The sequence below is a fragment of the Brienomyrus brachyistius genome, chromosome 18, assembly GCF_023856365.1.
Source record: "Brienomyrus brachyistius isolate T26 chromosome 18, BBRACH_0.4, whole genome shotgun sequence".
Classification (NCBI taxonomy): Eukaryota; Metazoa; Chordata; class Actinopteri; order Osteoglossiformes; family Mormyridae; genus Brienomyrus; species Brienomyrus brachyistius.
Genome location: NC_064550.1, coordinates 13857974 through 13874816, shown reverse-complemented (window position 1 = coordinate 13874816; position 16843 = coordinate 13857974). Strand labels below are relative to the sequence as shown.

Here is a 16843-nt window from a genome sequence, read left to right as displayed (position 1 = left end):
ATGGCACACGACATGGAGCGAGTACTGATGTCCCCGGCGTTCGAAGTGTTTAACAAGCTTCGGCTGGCAGGACAGCTTTGTGACGTGGTCCTCATCACCGACGGTGTTCAATTCAACGCCCATAGAGTAATTCTGTGTGGCTGTAGCTCCTACTTCCAGTAAGTAGCTGTGACCCATATATGAAGATGCGAAAACAGCAAGGAGTCAGTTTTTATCTCTCGTTAGCAATGACTTCTCCTTGGCAATAAGGCTCTAGGATGACAGAAAGTTTATATTAATATACATTATATTAAATTATATTAATGTAGGTCAGTGCTGATCATGAAACATTTCTGATAAGTGTACCACCTTAACTTTTACTATATAATAATAATAATAATAATAATAATGGTATAAATATATAAAAAGGGGACCATGTCAAACAGGCAAAACAAAGTATTCCGGGGGACTTGCCCACCAGCCCAAGTAAAATATATTAAAGGGGGAGCTACTGTTGGAAAAATAAGAATTAAAGCCCCAGGCCCCTAGTTCTTAAATGCCTATGAGATCATCTGTAGCAGGGGGTCCTTATCTCTGCTTAATTTCCATTTGGGGGTCCCTGGTTCAGAAGATTTAGAAAACCCCTTATTTAACTTTGCCTGCAAAACCGATATTTATTAGATGAGTCACTTCTGGATTGTGTTTCAGGGCTCTGTTCGCCAGTGACTGGAGTGATTCAGGAAAGCGGGAGTACCAACTCCCAGGCATTTCCCCAGAAACACTGAGGCAGGTCATAGAGTATGCCTACACATACTCTGTGGTCATCACAGCTGAGAATGTGGAGAACCTCCTGGCAGCTGCTGATTATCTCAGTGTCTTGGGCATCGTGCAGCGCTGCTGTGATTTCCTGCATGAGCAGCTCTGCCTCAACAACTGCATTGGCCTTCTTAAAATCGCCGATGTCTACTGCGTAAACGAGCTGCACCAGTCTGCATTCAACTTAATCTTGAAAAACTTCAAGGAGGTTGCCATCAGCTCAAATGAGTTCCCAGAACTAAGTCTTGAACAACTTTCTGACATCATCGAGCAGGATGAGCTTAATGTCAGAGAAGAGGATGTGGTGTTTGAGGCCATCCTCCGGTGGATCAAACACGAGCCTGCCACCCGAGAGGCCCACATTTCAGCTCTGTTGCCCAATGTGAGTATAGTTATACTATGTTCTCATTGACTTGCGTATATAACAATAGAATGCTCATTGAGTGAAGTCCTTATTACTGTAGCTAAAGACTGAACCTCCATTTCCATGTCCCATAAGTGTACAACCAAGGCTTCCAGGTATTACACCTGGGAGGAGAGTGTAACAAATAATGGAAAACAAAACACTCAGATGTCTTACATTAAACAAGTGTTAGCTGACACATCTGAGACTTTCAAAGTAAATGGCTTCAGCTAAAGAAATTAAAATTTGCACTTACTGCTGTATCCTTAATGTTAGGAATTGCTCATCTCCAGAGATTCACAGAAAGCACTAAGGAACTCATGGGAATTCTCTCATTCTCTCATTGTTTCCTGTGTAGATTCGGATGGCTCGTATGGATCCGGAATACTTCATGAAAATCGTCAAAGCCAACGATCTAGTGAAGGCCAATGTGGCGTGCAGGCCAATCATCACTGATGTACTGAAGGTCATCTATGATCTTCATGATGAACGTCCACGATCTGATTTTGAGAACCCACTGATCCGCCCGCGCTTGCCCTCTGACATTTTGCTGGCTGTTGGTGGATGGAACATGCGCACGACAAACTGGATTGAAGCCTATGACACCCGGGCCGACCGCTGGGTGGATATAACACAGGGGCAGGAGACTCGCCAGTCCGGCCATGGCAGTGTGTGTTTAAATGGCTTCATGTATTGTTTTGGGGGTTATGATGGCCATAATTTCACCGATGCTGTGCTCAGATTTGACCCCGTCGCACGGACATGGCAGCACATGGCCCCTATGCACTGGCGCCGCTGTTGTGTCAGTGTGGCCGTAAGTAACGGCTTCATCTATGTAATGGGTGGCCGTTTAGATGTGTCGCCTCTGAATATCGTAGAGCGATATGACCCAAATGCCAACGAATGGACCATCATCCAGCCCATGCATGAGGAGCGACAGGATGCCAGTGCCACCACCCTGAATGGAAAGGTAGGTTAATAGGAGGGCGTCTGACTGTGGTTACCATCATTTTCCCCTTGAAATTGATTATGTTACATACTCAGTAGCTCGCTTTGTCTTCAAATGGTTGATTTCAATCCATAATTGTTTATTCAGTAAACGTCAGTGTTTAGATAAAACATAAATGACCTTGCATTGTCGCTCTGCATTAGTGGCACATTGGGCAGTGCTGTGGTGTCCAGCTCTGTGTTTTTGCAATTTTGCCCACAGCCCAAGACTTGTGAGATACAATAACTGGTGTTAACGTAGGAGCTTTACCCAATTCCAGTCCTGGAGGGTCAGAATCCTAAACAATTTGCAGATTTCCCTATTCAAACAAACCTAGTGAACTTAATAATTATCTGATTAAGCTGCGGTTCACAAGGGAAATGATCACAACTAACTGTAAATTCCCTACCAATGCCCATGTGCTTCCTGTGGTAGGCTCCAGGTTCACCACCACCCTGTACTGAATAGACTTTTATGGAAGGTGGATGGATTAAACATCCATTAGCTAAATGTACATTTACGCTTTCTAGATCTCCATCTCCAATCATGTACAGCATAACACACATCACTTGTGAACCATCTTTCCTAGATATACATTTGTGGGGGTAGCAATGGAGCTCAGACCACTTCCACTGCGGAGTGCTATGATCCACTCACGGGCGAATGGACCTTGATCGCTCCCATGCGCACTCGCCGACGTGGCCTTGGAGTAGCGGCATATCAGGGAAACATCTATGCGGTGAGTGATTCCTTTCTTGTACTCTGAAACAAAGGAGTCAAATCTCAAGATTTATCTGAGACTCATTTTTTGTCACTGCTGCTGTGTCACAAATTGTAATGCGCTTAAATCAAACAAAAGAATTCAGTGGATGAAATGACCTGCTGGGAAGGCCCATCTCAATACACATATGCTCCCTGCATATCTGGGTTATAAACGAATACGCTTAGTAAAGCTTAGATTTTTGATTACAGTTATATTCTGTAGTTCCAGACGTAATTGCTCTGTTTGTTTGTTTTTTCAGTGTCTGACTACAAGTATTATTTTTAGTACTAATAAAAATTATAATAAATGCAAAATATATGATCATAAGAAGTATTTTTTTGATGGTTGACAGTTTTCGCTGAATTGTACAGGTTTTCTGTTGCCCAAATTCCCTTTTTTTCACTGCAGTTATGTTGACATGTATGTTGAACACAAATTAGTTATAAGCTTGTGTCCTATATAGACAATGGGAGGTTCTGTGCAGCCTGCTATTATAGGGCGATAATTCCTTAAGAGTTCCTGACTTCGAGAAAGCTGATATTTACTTATCCGTTTGGTACCCGAGTGATCACTTACCATTGGTGTCTCGCAGGTGGGCGGTACCAACGGGGCTCATCCAGTGCGGACTATGGAGGTCTATGACCCTGCAATTAACCAGTGGCACGCTGGGCCTCCCATGAGACAACAAAGAAGCTATTTCGGCATCGCAGTGGTGGACGGCTTGCTGTTTGCGATGGGAGGCTCCGATGGCTTCAAAGTAACTGCAAAAGTGGAATGTTTCAATGCAGTGAAAGGCAGCTGGTGCCGTGCGCAGGACATGATTGCACCTAAGAGGAGCTTCAGCTGCTGCACAGTGCCTGCGCACCCCCGCTTCGTACAGTACGCTGCACCTCGCCCACCTGCCCCCATCTGCCTGCCTGGTGGGTAACCAGCTTATCATGTCTAACGTTAATGCTTCGTACATTAGACCTATATAACATGTGCCCTTGAGAGGTAAAGTGGGCTATCCCACAAAAACAAAGTTTTGAGAAAATGAGCTCCAAAGTTGAATTAAAAAAAAAAAAAATCAGTGTGTCTATACCCTACAATTGATATGTATCATAGGTAGCACAGATCTCAGTATATTTAAAAGATAGATAGACCCTCAATAATTAATATTGGACAGTCATTTTTGACTGACATGTGGGATAGCCCACTTTACCTCTCAAGGGCACATATGATACCTACCGTTAATGTAATAACTGCCAATAATGTGCTAATTTTCCCCCTTAATGTAATAAAGGCTGATACAATAATATCTTGCCAATACCATACTAACATATTTGAATCAAAAACACACCACATTACTACATTATATACTTTATTACACAAAAAACGGGAAAATTGTTATGTTATTAGCAGTTATATTAACAGTAGTTTAGCTGCTACAGACAGCAGCTATTAGCTGCTATTAACAGCAGTGATTAGCTGCTACAAACCGTAACAATCGTGACATCACACAATTTCTTTTGACTGCTTATGATTTTTTGCACACTACTGTACACACACACACACATATATATGTACATATGTATATGGTTGATTGTCCACAAAAATCAACTGTGATTAATCAGCCTGATCTCCAGACCAAAGAACTGTGAAAACCATTCTAACTTAACCTACAAGAAGCAATTCCTGAACACAAAGAAGAAGATGTGCTACGGCCCTGCTACACACACACACACACACACACACACACATATAAGGTATCTGTATCTTTGTGGGGACTCCATACTGAGTTCCAACCCACAACACAATTAATCAGTGAGGAAATTCATAGTATTATCTCTTGTTATGTTATTTTTTTAAATTATTTATAATGTATTTAAAAGCCTATGGCAAACAGTAAGTTAATGAATTGAAATTACAGGTAACCACGTGCTCAACAAGTGGCTGGCAGGGAACAAGGGAAACGCTACAGACTGACAACAGGGGAGGACAAGAAAGACTGACAACACGTGGGACGAGATGACCAATGACACCTACTGGCCAAACAGGGAAGGGACACAGAATGGGACAGTTAAATAACACTGGGATTCCCTGAAGGGTTTGGCATTCCCTGAAGCCAAGCTGTTAATTATTGTACTCCACGCCACCTCTGGTGATTGAATTGCAATGTAATGATTATGTTGTTCTATAATCTTATTGAATAAGTGTTATAAGTTGTTAGAAGTTATTTTTGTATTCTTTTATACTTCATTTTTAACAGTGTGATTTTTGACCTGACAGCTTTGTTTGGCAGTAAAAAGCTTTAAGGGGGCAGTTTAATGGCTCTATACACAGCAATATGTATAATGGCCAAAGTGTTCTTGTTGAACATGCTTAATTTATTTTTGTATACAACGTTTAAATAAATGTCTTATTTGGAGAACAAAGGCTGGAAAAAATGTTATTTGTTGTCTGAAAACCAAAATAATTTTGAGAGCTTTGTACAATTTGTTAGCAGAATTACCTTATAGACCTAATACACTTTTGAATGCAATATAATTCTCCATGGCAGTAACCCAGCTGACTGGTGGAGCAAGTTCATTTTGTCTCTGCAAGACCTCAAAGTGAATTTGAAGATCATTGTCTCCACAAAGACTACGAAGATTTTCAGGAGATACATGGAATCCACAGTTTCTTCCATTAAACCTAGAGTGCAATCCAACAAAATGTTTCAATAATAAAATTTACATTTCAAAAAGTGGCTTCTGGTTTGTCAGATGGGCAGTGTGCATTCCATACCTACTTGTAGTCATCTAGTTCTTTTTGCAGGACACCCAGAAAGCTGAATACTGTAGCAGCAAACATTTCTGTTGGTAATAGGCCATAAGGTGAACCTAGAAAAAGTGGCTAGAAATCACTTTTCGTTCCCACGTCTGGGCACTACTTTTTTAATGAATTTCTGGATAAACAACAGTCTTATGGCTTCTATGTTAAAAGTTCTCCACAAAAAATACTGCAGTTTTTTTGTCAGGATGCAAAAATGTGTATAATTAGGAATTTACAAAAAACGAAAATCTCATGCTGCTAGTTTGGCCTGTAACTTTATTAATACGCATTTAATCAAAACAAAATATATGTCAAATCCACATTTATACATGTAGCTACATATCTGAGACAAGTATTTGTGCATTAATCAACTCAATTTTGAAGGAAGACCATGAAATAATGCATTTTTTTTTATAATGCACTTCAACTTCACCGATTGGCACCAAATAAAACTGAAGAACAAATTGAAACTTAAACATTTTTGTTATGTTTTATTCATTAAAATGTTCAGTAGGCACTTAGGAATCACACAAAATTAAAGACAAAAACAGTTTTTGGTCCAAGTTGGCTAAAATGACTTGAAATGCTGGACTACTGCACTAATTTTTCAATAACGACAAATATTAAACATTTTACAGCTGCTTCATTACAGCTCAAATCCAAGTAACCTGTGACACAGATCACCTTTACTCATCACTACTATCCTTATCACTTTCATCAGAACCATCTTCACATGTAGCTCTTTCCTCTGTTTCCTGGAAAACATTTGTACAATTGAGACAGCGGCATAAATCTGTACAGGACAGATTTGCAGACATACAGGAGCATCTTCCAGTCTCACATTTGCCTTACTTGCAACTGCAGTGGACAACCTGCAACACACTATCAAGGGCTGGATTTCTAGTCATCCACGTCACTTAACTCCCCATCCTCGAGGTGCCATCCATTGCCAACAGGTGAAGGGGCACACATTTTACCTTTCAGAGAATGTCTCATTATGGCTGCTTGGTAGTTTGCCCTTTTGCAGTGTTGGTACAAAGCATCACTTGTCGGAGGCATGGATCGTTCTGGCAAAGCTGATGATGCCATGCAGAATGCTTTGTATCGTGCATCGTTCAGACTTTTAGCACATGATTGGCCATATAGGTGACAGACATATTTGCAAAGCACTTCAAAGGTAGACTGGTCCAAATTAAAACTGCTACCCAGATTTCTAAATGCAGTCAAGTATTCCTCTTTCTCACAAGCAACAGAAAATGACTTTTTTCCCCTTGCCATAAAAGGCATTTGTAGAGTCACAGCCTGAGAAGGTATGGATCCAAATAAGTGCCAAACATTCACTGTTGCAGAGAGCTGATGACACCTTACATAAGTCAATGATCCTCGTTTTGTTGCCAACCCTAGTGAAAAAATACAATCTGCATGGTAAATCTGGCTGCAGACTTAATGCAATCACTAGTTGGTCACTAGTCACTAGTAATGCCGCATCAGTATCAGGGCTCTTGATGACTACAGTTTGGTGTTCCTGTGCAGCATGTTTTGCATGAAAAACAACCTGGTGTCACATTCCTCATGATCACATTTCAGATTTTCAACAGCACTGACAGTTTGTAAACCCTCTGTTACAGCCATGCAGTGACACAGGTCTCCATGTGTTATGTATAAATATAAGTCCTTACCTAAAATTGTAAGATCAGCGTCTCGCCACATTACATAGAGGAATTCTGCCAGTGCTTCTTTGTTTGTCCCATCCGACAGAAACTTCTTCCATTGTGTTGTGTCTTTTGATCCCGTCCATAAATTTTTACCTGTTGTGTGCCACCAACAGCTCTGCGTGATCATTCTACATTTTTAATACTAATTTCTGGATACTTGTCTATCACAAAATCTATCCATATACAGTTGTGCTTGAGAGCAAGCTTGACTAAGTACTATAATATAGTGTCAGCAAGCTCCCCGAAGGTACTTGGTATGGACTGAATGGCTTGAATGACTGCCATGCCATCAAAAAGTATAGCTCCATTTACTGGTACTCTGTCAACTAAACAGTCTCCACCTTTGGTTTCCAGAACATCCATGAGAGCTGATTTGTTTGTTTTTCCAAGAGAACCATCAGCACTTGATAAAGGATATGACACAGTTCCCAAGGAGTAGGAGAGAATTTCCCTCAAGTATATCTTTCTTCTTTGACCTATGACGAGCCGTCTGGAGAAAAGCTTCTTATCTGCACGTAGAATTACTTCCTTGCCTGCTGCAGATTTCTTATTTGTCTTGGCTTGATCACTGAATGTCTTTAGTTTTAGTTTTTTGATGGGAGCAAATACGTCAACTGATGGTGATAGCAGTCTTTGGTCCATAAATTCCTGAACAGCATTTTCCCCCTTTTCTGAAGCTGTGAGCAAATCCATCATAATTTCTTTAGCTGCAACTATTCCAGAGCTAAGACACAATGCCATCTTGGTGTGAGTCAAAAGGATTCAGCATGGAATCTAGTAGACTTTGTCAAGAACCTGGTGTACTGTCTGTAACAGGACTTGTGATATCGTACTTCCAAAGACACACAGTCTTTGTCTTTAATATGCACAAGAATGCTAGTGTCTTCCTTCATCTCAGCTGCTTTGAGCAACTGGCCTGTAATAAATATGTATTTAAAAAAACATAACAGTTCTCACTGTTCATGCATATGTGTATGCAAAAACTGACTGCACTATAAACATTATAATGTACATGTAATGTAAATATTGATGTATTTGAAAGTTAGTTATGGTTCTCAGTATATGACATATAACTTTAAGTTCAAACGTGTGCTTTATACCTGCCGACAGCGTCTCCGCTTGTGAAAGATTGTCCTTCTGGCGTTTGCCTGCCACAGTGATGTACTTGTCCGTTTTCTTGCAAATTATGCACAAAGCAGGAAGTACAGGACCCAAACAAGCTATCGGCAGTCCGGTACTGGACCTAAGTTTTTTTTTTGGGCTATACGTTGACGAAATACTATTTCCCGATGACACAGACTGGTCTGTGTTATGATCATCACCAGCTTCAGGGCACCGTGAAACTCGTTTCTCGGCCACATCCAAGCGCTTTTTGTCAATAAAACGCCGGTAGCAAGTGGAGTGAAACCCTGCGTCTTCGGGCACACGGTCAAACTCGATTTCTAGACAATGTTTGTATGTTTCTGCTATTTTCTGACTCTCACCCTGCAAGTCAAGCCACCGTTTGATGCAGTTTCTAAATGTATCCCACCGTGTGCGTGTAAAATCCTTCGTTTCTTCTTTTTTTATGGACGTGAGATGCATATAGCATTTTTTATAAACCCTTTTACTGACTTTTGGTGGAGGTCTGACAATAATTTCATCCTCTTCGCTACTCGATAGTGACAAGGGCGCTGCCATCTTAGACCATGTTTACATGTCGTTCCGACGTTATGCCATCTCATTGGTCTAGCGGCAAGCACGTGACGCGAAGCCGCATCTCTCACCTTTAAAAAATGATTACGCGAGGATGGGACTATTGCCAACTTTATACACTTGTAAAAAAATAACTGCTGGATTACACATGGAGAACTTTTATTTTTTCATTCTATACCAATTGATCCTTTTATTGGAGTAAAAAGAATGTAGTGCCCCATATATAGGAACGGAATGAAACGAAAAGCTGCTTCACCTTATGGCCTATAACAGCCATTAAAGAGATTCCTTCGTCCAAAATTGCCCCCTAGTGGTGGAATATTGCAACGCAAATAATGGAGATTTCACTTCACTGTATTTTACAGCTAACGAAAATGTAATGTGTGTGTGTATACATTTTTTGTTTCATACATTTAAATGTACATTTTTTATATAACAAACAACATTACTTTATAGTTGTTTAAAAGGCAGAAACTTCAATGTACACGAAGTCACCAATAAATTACATCTATTTATCCAACATGTTATATAATATACATACTGTGTTTGAAAACTTTTCAGTTTTACGATTTCAGGACAGATCAGCCACTCTATTAGGAACATTACGCTTTTTGGTTGCGGCTGATTATCTCAGTGTCTTGGGCATCGTGCAGCGCTGCTATGATTTCCTGCATGAGCAGCTCTGCCTCAACAACTGCATTGGCCTTCTTAAAATCGCCGATGTCTACTGCGTAAACGAGCTGCACCAGTCTGCATTCAACTTCATCTTGAAAAACTTTAAGGAGGTTGCCATCAGCTCAAACGAGTTCCCAGAACTAAGTCTTGAACAACTTTCTGACATCATCGAGCAGGATGAGCTGAATGTCAGAGAAGAGGATGTGGTGTTTGAGGCCATCCTCCGGTGGATCGAGCACGAGCCTGCCACCCAAGAGGCCCACATTTCAGCTCTGTTGCCGAAGGTGAGTATAGTTATACTATGTTCTCATTGACTTGTGTATATAACAATAGAATGCTCATTGAGTGAAGTCCTTATTACTGTAGCTAGAGACTGAACCTCCATTTCCATGTCCCATAAGTCTACAACCAAGGCTTCCAGGTATTACATCTGGGAGGAGAGTGTAACAAATAATGGAAAACAAAACACTCAAATGTCTTACATGAAATAAGTGTTAGCTGACACATCTGAGACTTTCAAAGTAAATGGCTTCAGCTAAAGAAATAAAAATTTGCACTTACTGCTGTATCCTTAATGTTAGGAATTGCTCATCTCCAGAGATTCACAGAAAGCACTAAGGAACTCATGGGAATTCTCTCATTCTTGTTTCATGTGTAGATTCGGATGGCTCGTATGGATCCGGAGTACTTTATGAAGATCGTCAAAGCCAACGATCTGGTGAAGGCCAATGCGGCGTGCAGGCCAATTATCACTGATGTCATGAAGGTCATCTATGATCTTCACGATGAAAGTCCATTCTCTGATTTTGAGAACCCACTGATCCGCCCGCGCTTGCCCTCTGACATTTTGCTGGCTGTTGGTGGATGGAACATGCGCACGACAAACTGCATTGATGCATATGACACACGGGCCGACCGCTGGGTGGATATCACGCAGGAGGAGCAGAGCAACCTAGCTGGTCATGGCACGGTGTACCATGATGGGTTTGTGTACTGCATTGGGGGGTTTGATGGGCAAAATTTCATCAATACCGTGCGCAGATACGACCCGATCACACGAGCATGGCAGCAGATGGCCCCCATGCACTGGCATCGATGTAATGTTAGTGTGGTCGTGCTCGATGGGCTCATCTACGCCATGGGTGGCCATATTGGTTTCAGGCCCCTCAACATTGTAGAGTGCTACAACCCAATAACCAATGAATGGACCCAGATCGAGCACATGAATGAGAGGAGAAACGATGCCAGCGCCACCACCCTGAATGGCAAGGTAGGGTAATGGGAGGGCGTCTGACTGTGTTTACCCTCATTTTCCCCTTGAAATTGAGTATTTTACACAGTCATGAGTTCTCTTTCTCTTCAGATTGCTGATTTTAATCCACAATTACTATGTTCAATACATTTAAGTATTTGGATAAATGCATTATTGGTCTCCATTAGTGGCACATTGGGTAGTGCTGTGGTGTCAACTCCAAGACTTGTGAGATAGATGAAATGGTGTTCCCATGTCAGGTTTCCTTTATTCTGTTCCTGGGGGAGCAGAATCCAAAACTCTTTGCAGATTTCCCTTTTCAAACAGCCATACTAAACCTGAAAATTAGCTGATTATGGTGTGTTTGAGAAGGGAAATTTGCAAACTGTGTTCCTCCAGGAACGGGACTGGGGAACCCTGTCATACACTATGCATAGCATATACTTTTATTTTTGAGTCACAATGAACTTTATCTGTAACCTCCAAACCCCAGTCATATACAGTATAACGGTCTTCACAGTTAAATTGGTTTTCATAGATATACATCTGTGGGGGCCACAATGGAACAGAGAGCCTATCTACAGTGGAGTACTTTGACCCCCTCACTAACGAATGGAGCTTGATCACTCCAATGAGCACTCCCCGTCACAGCCTTGGAGTCACGGCATATAAAGGGAAGATATATGCGGTGAGTGATTCCTTTCTGTGTCAAATCTTGGGACTTTGGGAAAGTTGATGTTTGCCCATCCTTTTGGCAAGCAAGTGATAATGAATCTTTGGCATCTCTCAGGTGGGCGGTATCAACAGGCCTGATCACCTGCAGACCATGGAGGTCTATGACCCTACCACAAACCGCTGGCATGCTGTGGCCCCCATGTCCACACCGCGCAGTGATTTTGGCATCGCAGTGGTGGACGACCTCCTATTTGTGATGGGCGGCCACGATGGGTTTGGGGTAACTAACAAGGTGGAGTGCTATGATGCGGGGACAGGCAGCTGGTATCGTGCGCAGGACATGAGCAGAGCCAGACAGCATTTCAGCTGCTGCGTAGTGCCTGCGCACCCCCGCATCATAGAATACGCTTCACCTCGTTAGTCCCTAATGGCCGCCAAGGAGGAGAGAAACCCATCTGCCCACAACAGCATGCCCAGTACGTAACCTCATTTACACCCCCCACCCCGAATTCTTTCCCTATAACATACATTGAGTTTATATAGACACCTCTTTTTTTCCCCAGACTCTGCTTCCTCATTGGAAGGTGTGTTGGTGGGATCGAGGTCTTTGAAGACAAAGCTGTCCGGAAGTAATTTTCCATGGCCTCGCTAAACTCCTCCCACACCTGAGTTTTTACCTCGACGACTGCCGAAGCCGCATTCCAACATTTCATCAACGCTGTCCACCAGCGGGTTCGGGGATTGCTGCCACAACAGGCCACAGCTCCAGTCAGCCGCCTCCACAATGGAGGCATGGAACAAGGCCCATTCGTACTAGTCAGTCCCCTGCGTCCTCCAGGACATGGGAGAAGCTCTGCTGGAGATGGGAGCTGAATCTTCTCCTGACATTGCATACTTAAAATAAAGTTTTCTTTTTCATATTATGTAGTTTGTGAAAGCGTCATAAATTTCCCATTTTGGATAAACGTTGTTCTCGTTTGACGGTTCTCTTCAGAAATTCCGCTGCAACCATCGGTGATTACTAATTAAGCACTAAGGCAGGGGTGCCCAAACATTTTCCCTTAGTGGGCCAAAATGAAAATCTATCGGAGGACCGCGGGCCAAATGTAATATTTTACACAAAATACAAACACTAATAGTAAAGTAAAGTAGTTTTATTTATCAAACAGTTATCTAACCTTCCTTTCTGTGTAAATAACATAAACAAAATATGACAAATAAGTCATATATAGGCATTTAGAACACGTCTAAACTTTTGTAATCACATATAGTGCAAAATGTCAAAGAGTGCATGTCCAACAGCAACACAACAACAACAGTAGGAACAATATAATTGCACCACTAGTGAGAAACATGAAGCTGTTCTTTGGCGTTTATCAGCCTATCAATATTAGGTTGCAGCTGACTCACTGAGAGGGTGAGGATGTCCTGTAGGTGTGGGTCAGTCAGAGTGCTTCTGAGCCTGGACTTGTTAAGGTTCATTACACTAAAAGTCTGTTCACAGATGTAAGTGCTGCCAAACAAAGCTAACATGACCTGTGCATGTTTCCTAATGTCTGGGTACCTTTCAGATGAGACATGTGTGTAGAAGTCTTTCAGGTGTAGTGACATGAATTTATTCTTTAGCTCAGAATCACACTGAAACTCAATTAGCTGCATCTGAATGTGATCAGGCACTGAGTCCACACTTATGGTGAAGGGTTGAGAAAACAGCTCCATGTCACCTCTACTTTCCCTAAAGTCCTCAAAGCGCAACGCAAAGTCCTGCTCCAAGTGTCGGAGAAGTGCTGCATATTCAGGCAGTCTCTGCTTCACCAGGTTGACCTCTCTCAGACTAGGGAAGTGTGCAAGGTTTCCTGGGAAGAAGTGAAAGAGCTGCTAAGTCGTCAAATAATAATAAATATTGCAACATAAATGTTGTTTTATGTACTTTGAAAGAGTTAGCCTTACAATTTTATTATAATACTTTTTAACAATACTTTTTAACTGCACAACAGTGGAATATGGATATGTTAGTAAATGCACTTACTAACATATTCCACATAATATCAATCCCAGTAACTGCACTTTTATCATGTGAGGTGCAGGTACATGCTGCCACCTTTCCTCTCCATTATCACTTGATTAAATCATAAGCATTTTTACAATCACAAAAAATATGCAAGCTCCAAAAGACAAACAAAGCGCATGTCTGCCTGTCAATCAAGTTTAAGAACCATGGACAGCGCTGTCCCTCCACAACACAGTTAACAAGGCCGGGACTTATTTACGGCATAAAATACAGTATGATAGACATTATCACCATTAAAACTGAATGTGTATGTGTGTCTCTGTGTGTGTACAATGTATTAACCTACCTGCTGACAGATGTCGACAGAGTAGCTGCAGCTTCGACCTGAAGGCCGTTATGTGGTCAAACAGCTCAGTGATGATCTGATCCTTCCCTTGAAGCTGAATATTCAGGGTGTTGAGCAGGTCAGTGATGTCCACCATAAAAGCCACGTCACAAAACCATTTTTCATCTGTGGGGACTTGAGTGTCACTGTTCTTGCTTGTCAGAAACTCCGCGATGACATGGCGCACCTCAAAAAATCTTTTGAGGACTTTCCCGCGGCTCAGCCACCTCACCTCTTGGTGGTAAAGCACATCCTTGTATTGTGAATCAACCTCCTCTAGAAGAGCTCTGAACTGGCGGTGTGAGAGCGCTTTTGATCGTATGCAGTTTATGATTTTAATCACGTCACGCACCACGTCTCCCATACCAACTGATCTGGCACATAGTTGCTCTTGGTGCAGGATGCAGTGGTATTTTGCCACCTTACCTCCACATTGGGAAAACTTCTGGGAAATTAGTGTGGCAAGGCCTGTTTTCCTCCCAGCCATGGCAGGTGCTCCATCAGTTGTTATCCCAACCAATTTTTCCCAGCTCAGCCCGTTCGTATCCAACACTCGCTCAACGGCTGCAAACAAATCCTCACTTTTTGTTGTGCTGCGCAGTGTCTCAAATCCAGCCAGCTCCTGAGTTATTTCCATGTTTTCATTTACTCGCCGTATGAAAACCAAAAGTTGTGCAGAGTCCGAAATGTCCGTGCTTTCATCACACGCCAAAGAAAAGGCGACAAATCCAGCAGCCTTTGCTTTAAATTGCTCCTTAATGTCTCGAGACATTTCTTCAATACGACGTGTCACAGTATTTCGTGAGAGGCTGATCTGGGAGAAAGTTTTTGCCTGTGACGGGCACATGATTGTCGCAGCTATGGACAGACACTCCTTAACAAAGTCACCCGTTGAAAATGATCTCCCAGTCCGGGCAATTAGCGCAGTAATCTCAAAGCTGGCCCGTGTCGCGCTGTCCTGGGCTGTCGAGGGCCGTGTAAGAGTCCCTTGTTGCCTGTGAAGTTTAGCCAGCAGCTCCCTGGTCTTGTTCTTTCGCGCATCACCTTTGAATTGCGAAAATGCTGCGTGCTTCGTCTCATAATGACGACGAATGTTATACTCCTTTAGTACAGCAACAGACTGGTTACAAATAAGGCAGACCGCTTTAGCATTTATGTCAGTGAAAAAATATTCTTCCTCCCAGCATTTTTTAAAATGTCTTTTGTCTGTGTGCCACTGACGATGCCGCTCCATGTTGATAGTGGCTTAAGCTAGCAGCCTGGTGGTGACCCGCCACAAACTGGTTTGATCCCGTATGGCGGCAACAAAGACTCATGGGACTTTTTGCAAATTGTTAAAATATGACTATTTATGAAGTGTGGAAATGTACATATGTGCACAGATATTGTCATGCCCGGCTCGTCCACTCCTCCTGTGTGCCACGCCCCCTGATTACCCACGTGTTTTCTCCCGATTGTACCTAGCTGTATCTAGTTCATTTGCTCAGTCCTGTGTATTTCAGTCCGTGTCTTACCTGAGTCCTTCGTCCGTCATTGATGTCAGTCAGTGTCCGATGTTCCCTGTTCCCCGAAAACCTTTGATTAAATCCCCGTTTGCCCCGAATCCTGCCTGCCTGCTTCCTGATTCCCCGCTTGCCCTCACGATCGCCGCTCTGCCCGCGGTCGCCCGTGACAGATATACTCTACATTACCCTTATAGTTGCTTGTATTTCAATTTTAGTCTTAGATATTTCAAATGTAATCAAAGCACCATGAGTGAGGACTGTATAATATATATTAGTTAGGTCAACATACACTAAAAATAAACGCACTGATAGCTACACTGGGATTCGTGCTTTAAGAGTTTTTGAAACAAATTTTAGTACAGTAATAATTTAAAATTTTAGATATCCATTGGCGGGCCAATCTAAATAGTACGGCGGGCCAACCTTGGCCCGCGGGCCCCACTTTGGGCACCCCTGCACTAAGGTTTTTCGTAATCCATTGAAATACTGGTTTAGTGCAACCCCTTCCCCTGGGACCTACAGTAAACATAGCCGGCAACTTGAATTTGGAGAAGTGATGTTACCTCTGGACTGATTACAGTATGTACTGTACACGATATTATTATATTGTGGGTGTCAGAGTTTGCGGGTGCGGACGGGCAGGCTGGCAGGAAGGAGGCAGGGAAGGACGAAGCAGGGAGGTAGAATACGGGGAAAACTGGGGTTTTATTAGGGGAAAGACGGCTATGGGCAGAACAGGACATAACAGCACTAACATCAATGACGGACATCGGACAGGGCAAGATGTGGACTGATATAGACAAAAGACATGGTGAAACAACAAGATACAGCTGGGCATGATTGGGGAAGCACACGTGGATAATCAGGGGGGTGGCACACACGACGATCGTACGAGCCGGGCATGACAGTGGGCCTGCGTTCATAGTGGGGTACCGTAGGGTTAAATTTTAGGACCACTACTGTTCCTAATTTACATTAATGATATTGACACCAATACATACAGTAAACTGGTTACATTTGCAGATGACACCAGGGTGGGTGGTGTAGCAGGTACTGATCTAGCAGCGGAGAGGCTACAACGGGATCTGGATTTAATTAGCGACTGGGTGGATACCTGGCAGATGGAATTTAACATAGATAAATGTAAGGTAATCCATACAGGGAGCAGAAATATAAAAGTACAGATAT

General features: G+C 42.5%; 3 protein-coding genes and 1 long non-coding RNA gene across 5 annotated transcripts; 3 read left to right on the top strand and 1 right to left on the bottom strand.

Annotated features, from left to right (window-relative positions):
- LOC125713151 (kelch-like protein 10) lies at positions 1-1156 on the top strand (the record flags this gene model as incomplete). Its single annotated transcript, XM_048984083.1, has 2 exons — positions 1-158; positions 688-1156. Coding segments are annotated over exons 1-2 (627 nt in total), but the record flags the coding sequence as incomplete, so codon positions are not given.
- Positions 1157-1960: 804 nt separating this feature from the next.
- LOC125713235 (kelch-like protein 10) lies at positions 1961-3703 on the top strand (the record flags this gene model as incomplete). The annotated part of the gene is made up of 4 exons (XM_048984213.1): positions 1961-2012; positions 2077-2168; positions 2776-2925; positions 3542-3703. Coding segments are annotated over exons 1-4 (456 nt in total), but the record flags the coding sequence as incomplete, so codon positions are not given.
- A 2298-nt stretch (positions 3704-6001) lies between these two features.
- Positions 6002-9343, bottom strand: LOC125713155 (uncharacterized). 2 transcript variants are annotated; one of them, XR_007383488.1, is made up of 2 exons: positions 7422-9343; positions 6002-7142 (listed from the first exon to the last, which is right to left on the bottom strand). It is a non-coding gene; the product is annotated as an uncharacterized LOC125713155 (long non-coding RNA). The 2 variants fall into 2 exon arrangements; XR_007383489.1 differs by having other exon boundaries at positions 6002-6497.
- A 1681-nt stretch (positions 9344-11024) lies between these two features.
- Positions 11025-12677, top strand: LOC125713152 (kelch-like protein 10). Its single transcript, XM_048984084.1, has 4 exons — positions 11025-11097; positions 11618-11767; positions 11870-12230; positions 12318-12677. The coding sequence occupies exons 1-3, from the start codon at positions 11050-11052 to the stop codon at positions 12173-12175; spliced, it is 504 nt and encodes a 167-aa protein (XP_048840041.1). The 5' UTR covers positions 11025-11049; the 3' UTR covers positions 12176-12230; positions 12318-12677.
- The last annotated feature ends 4166 nt before the right edge of the window (positions 12678-16843 follow it).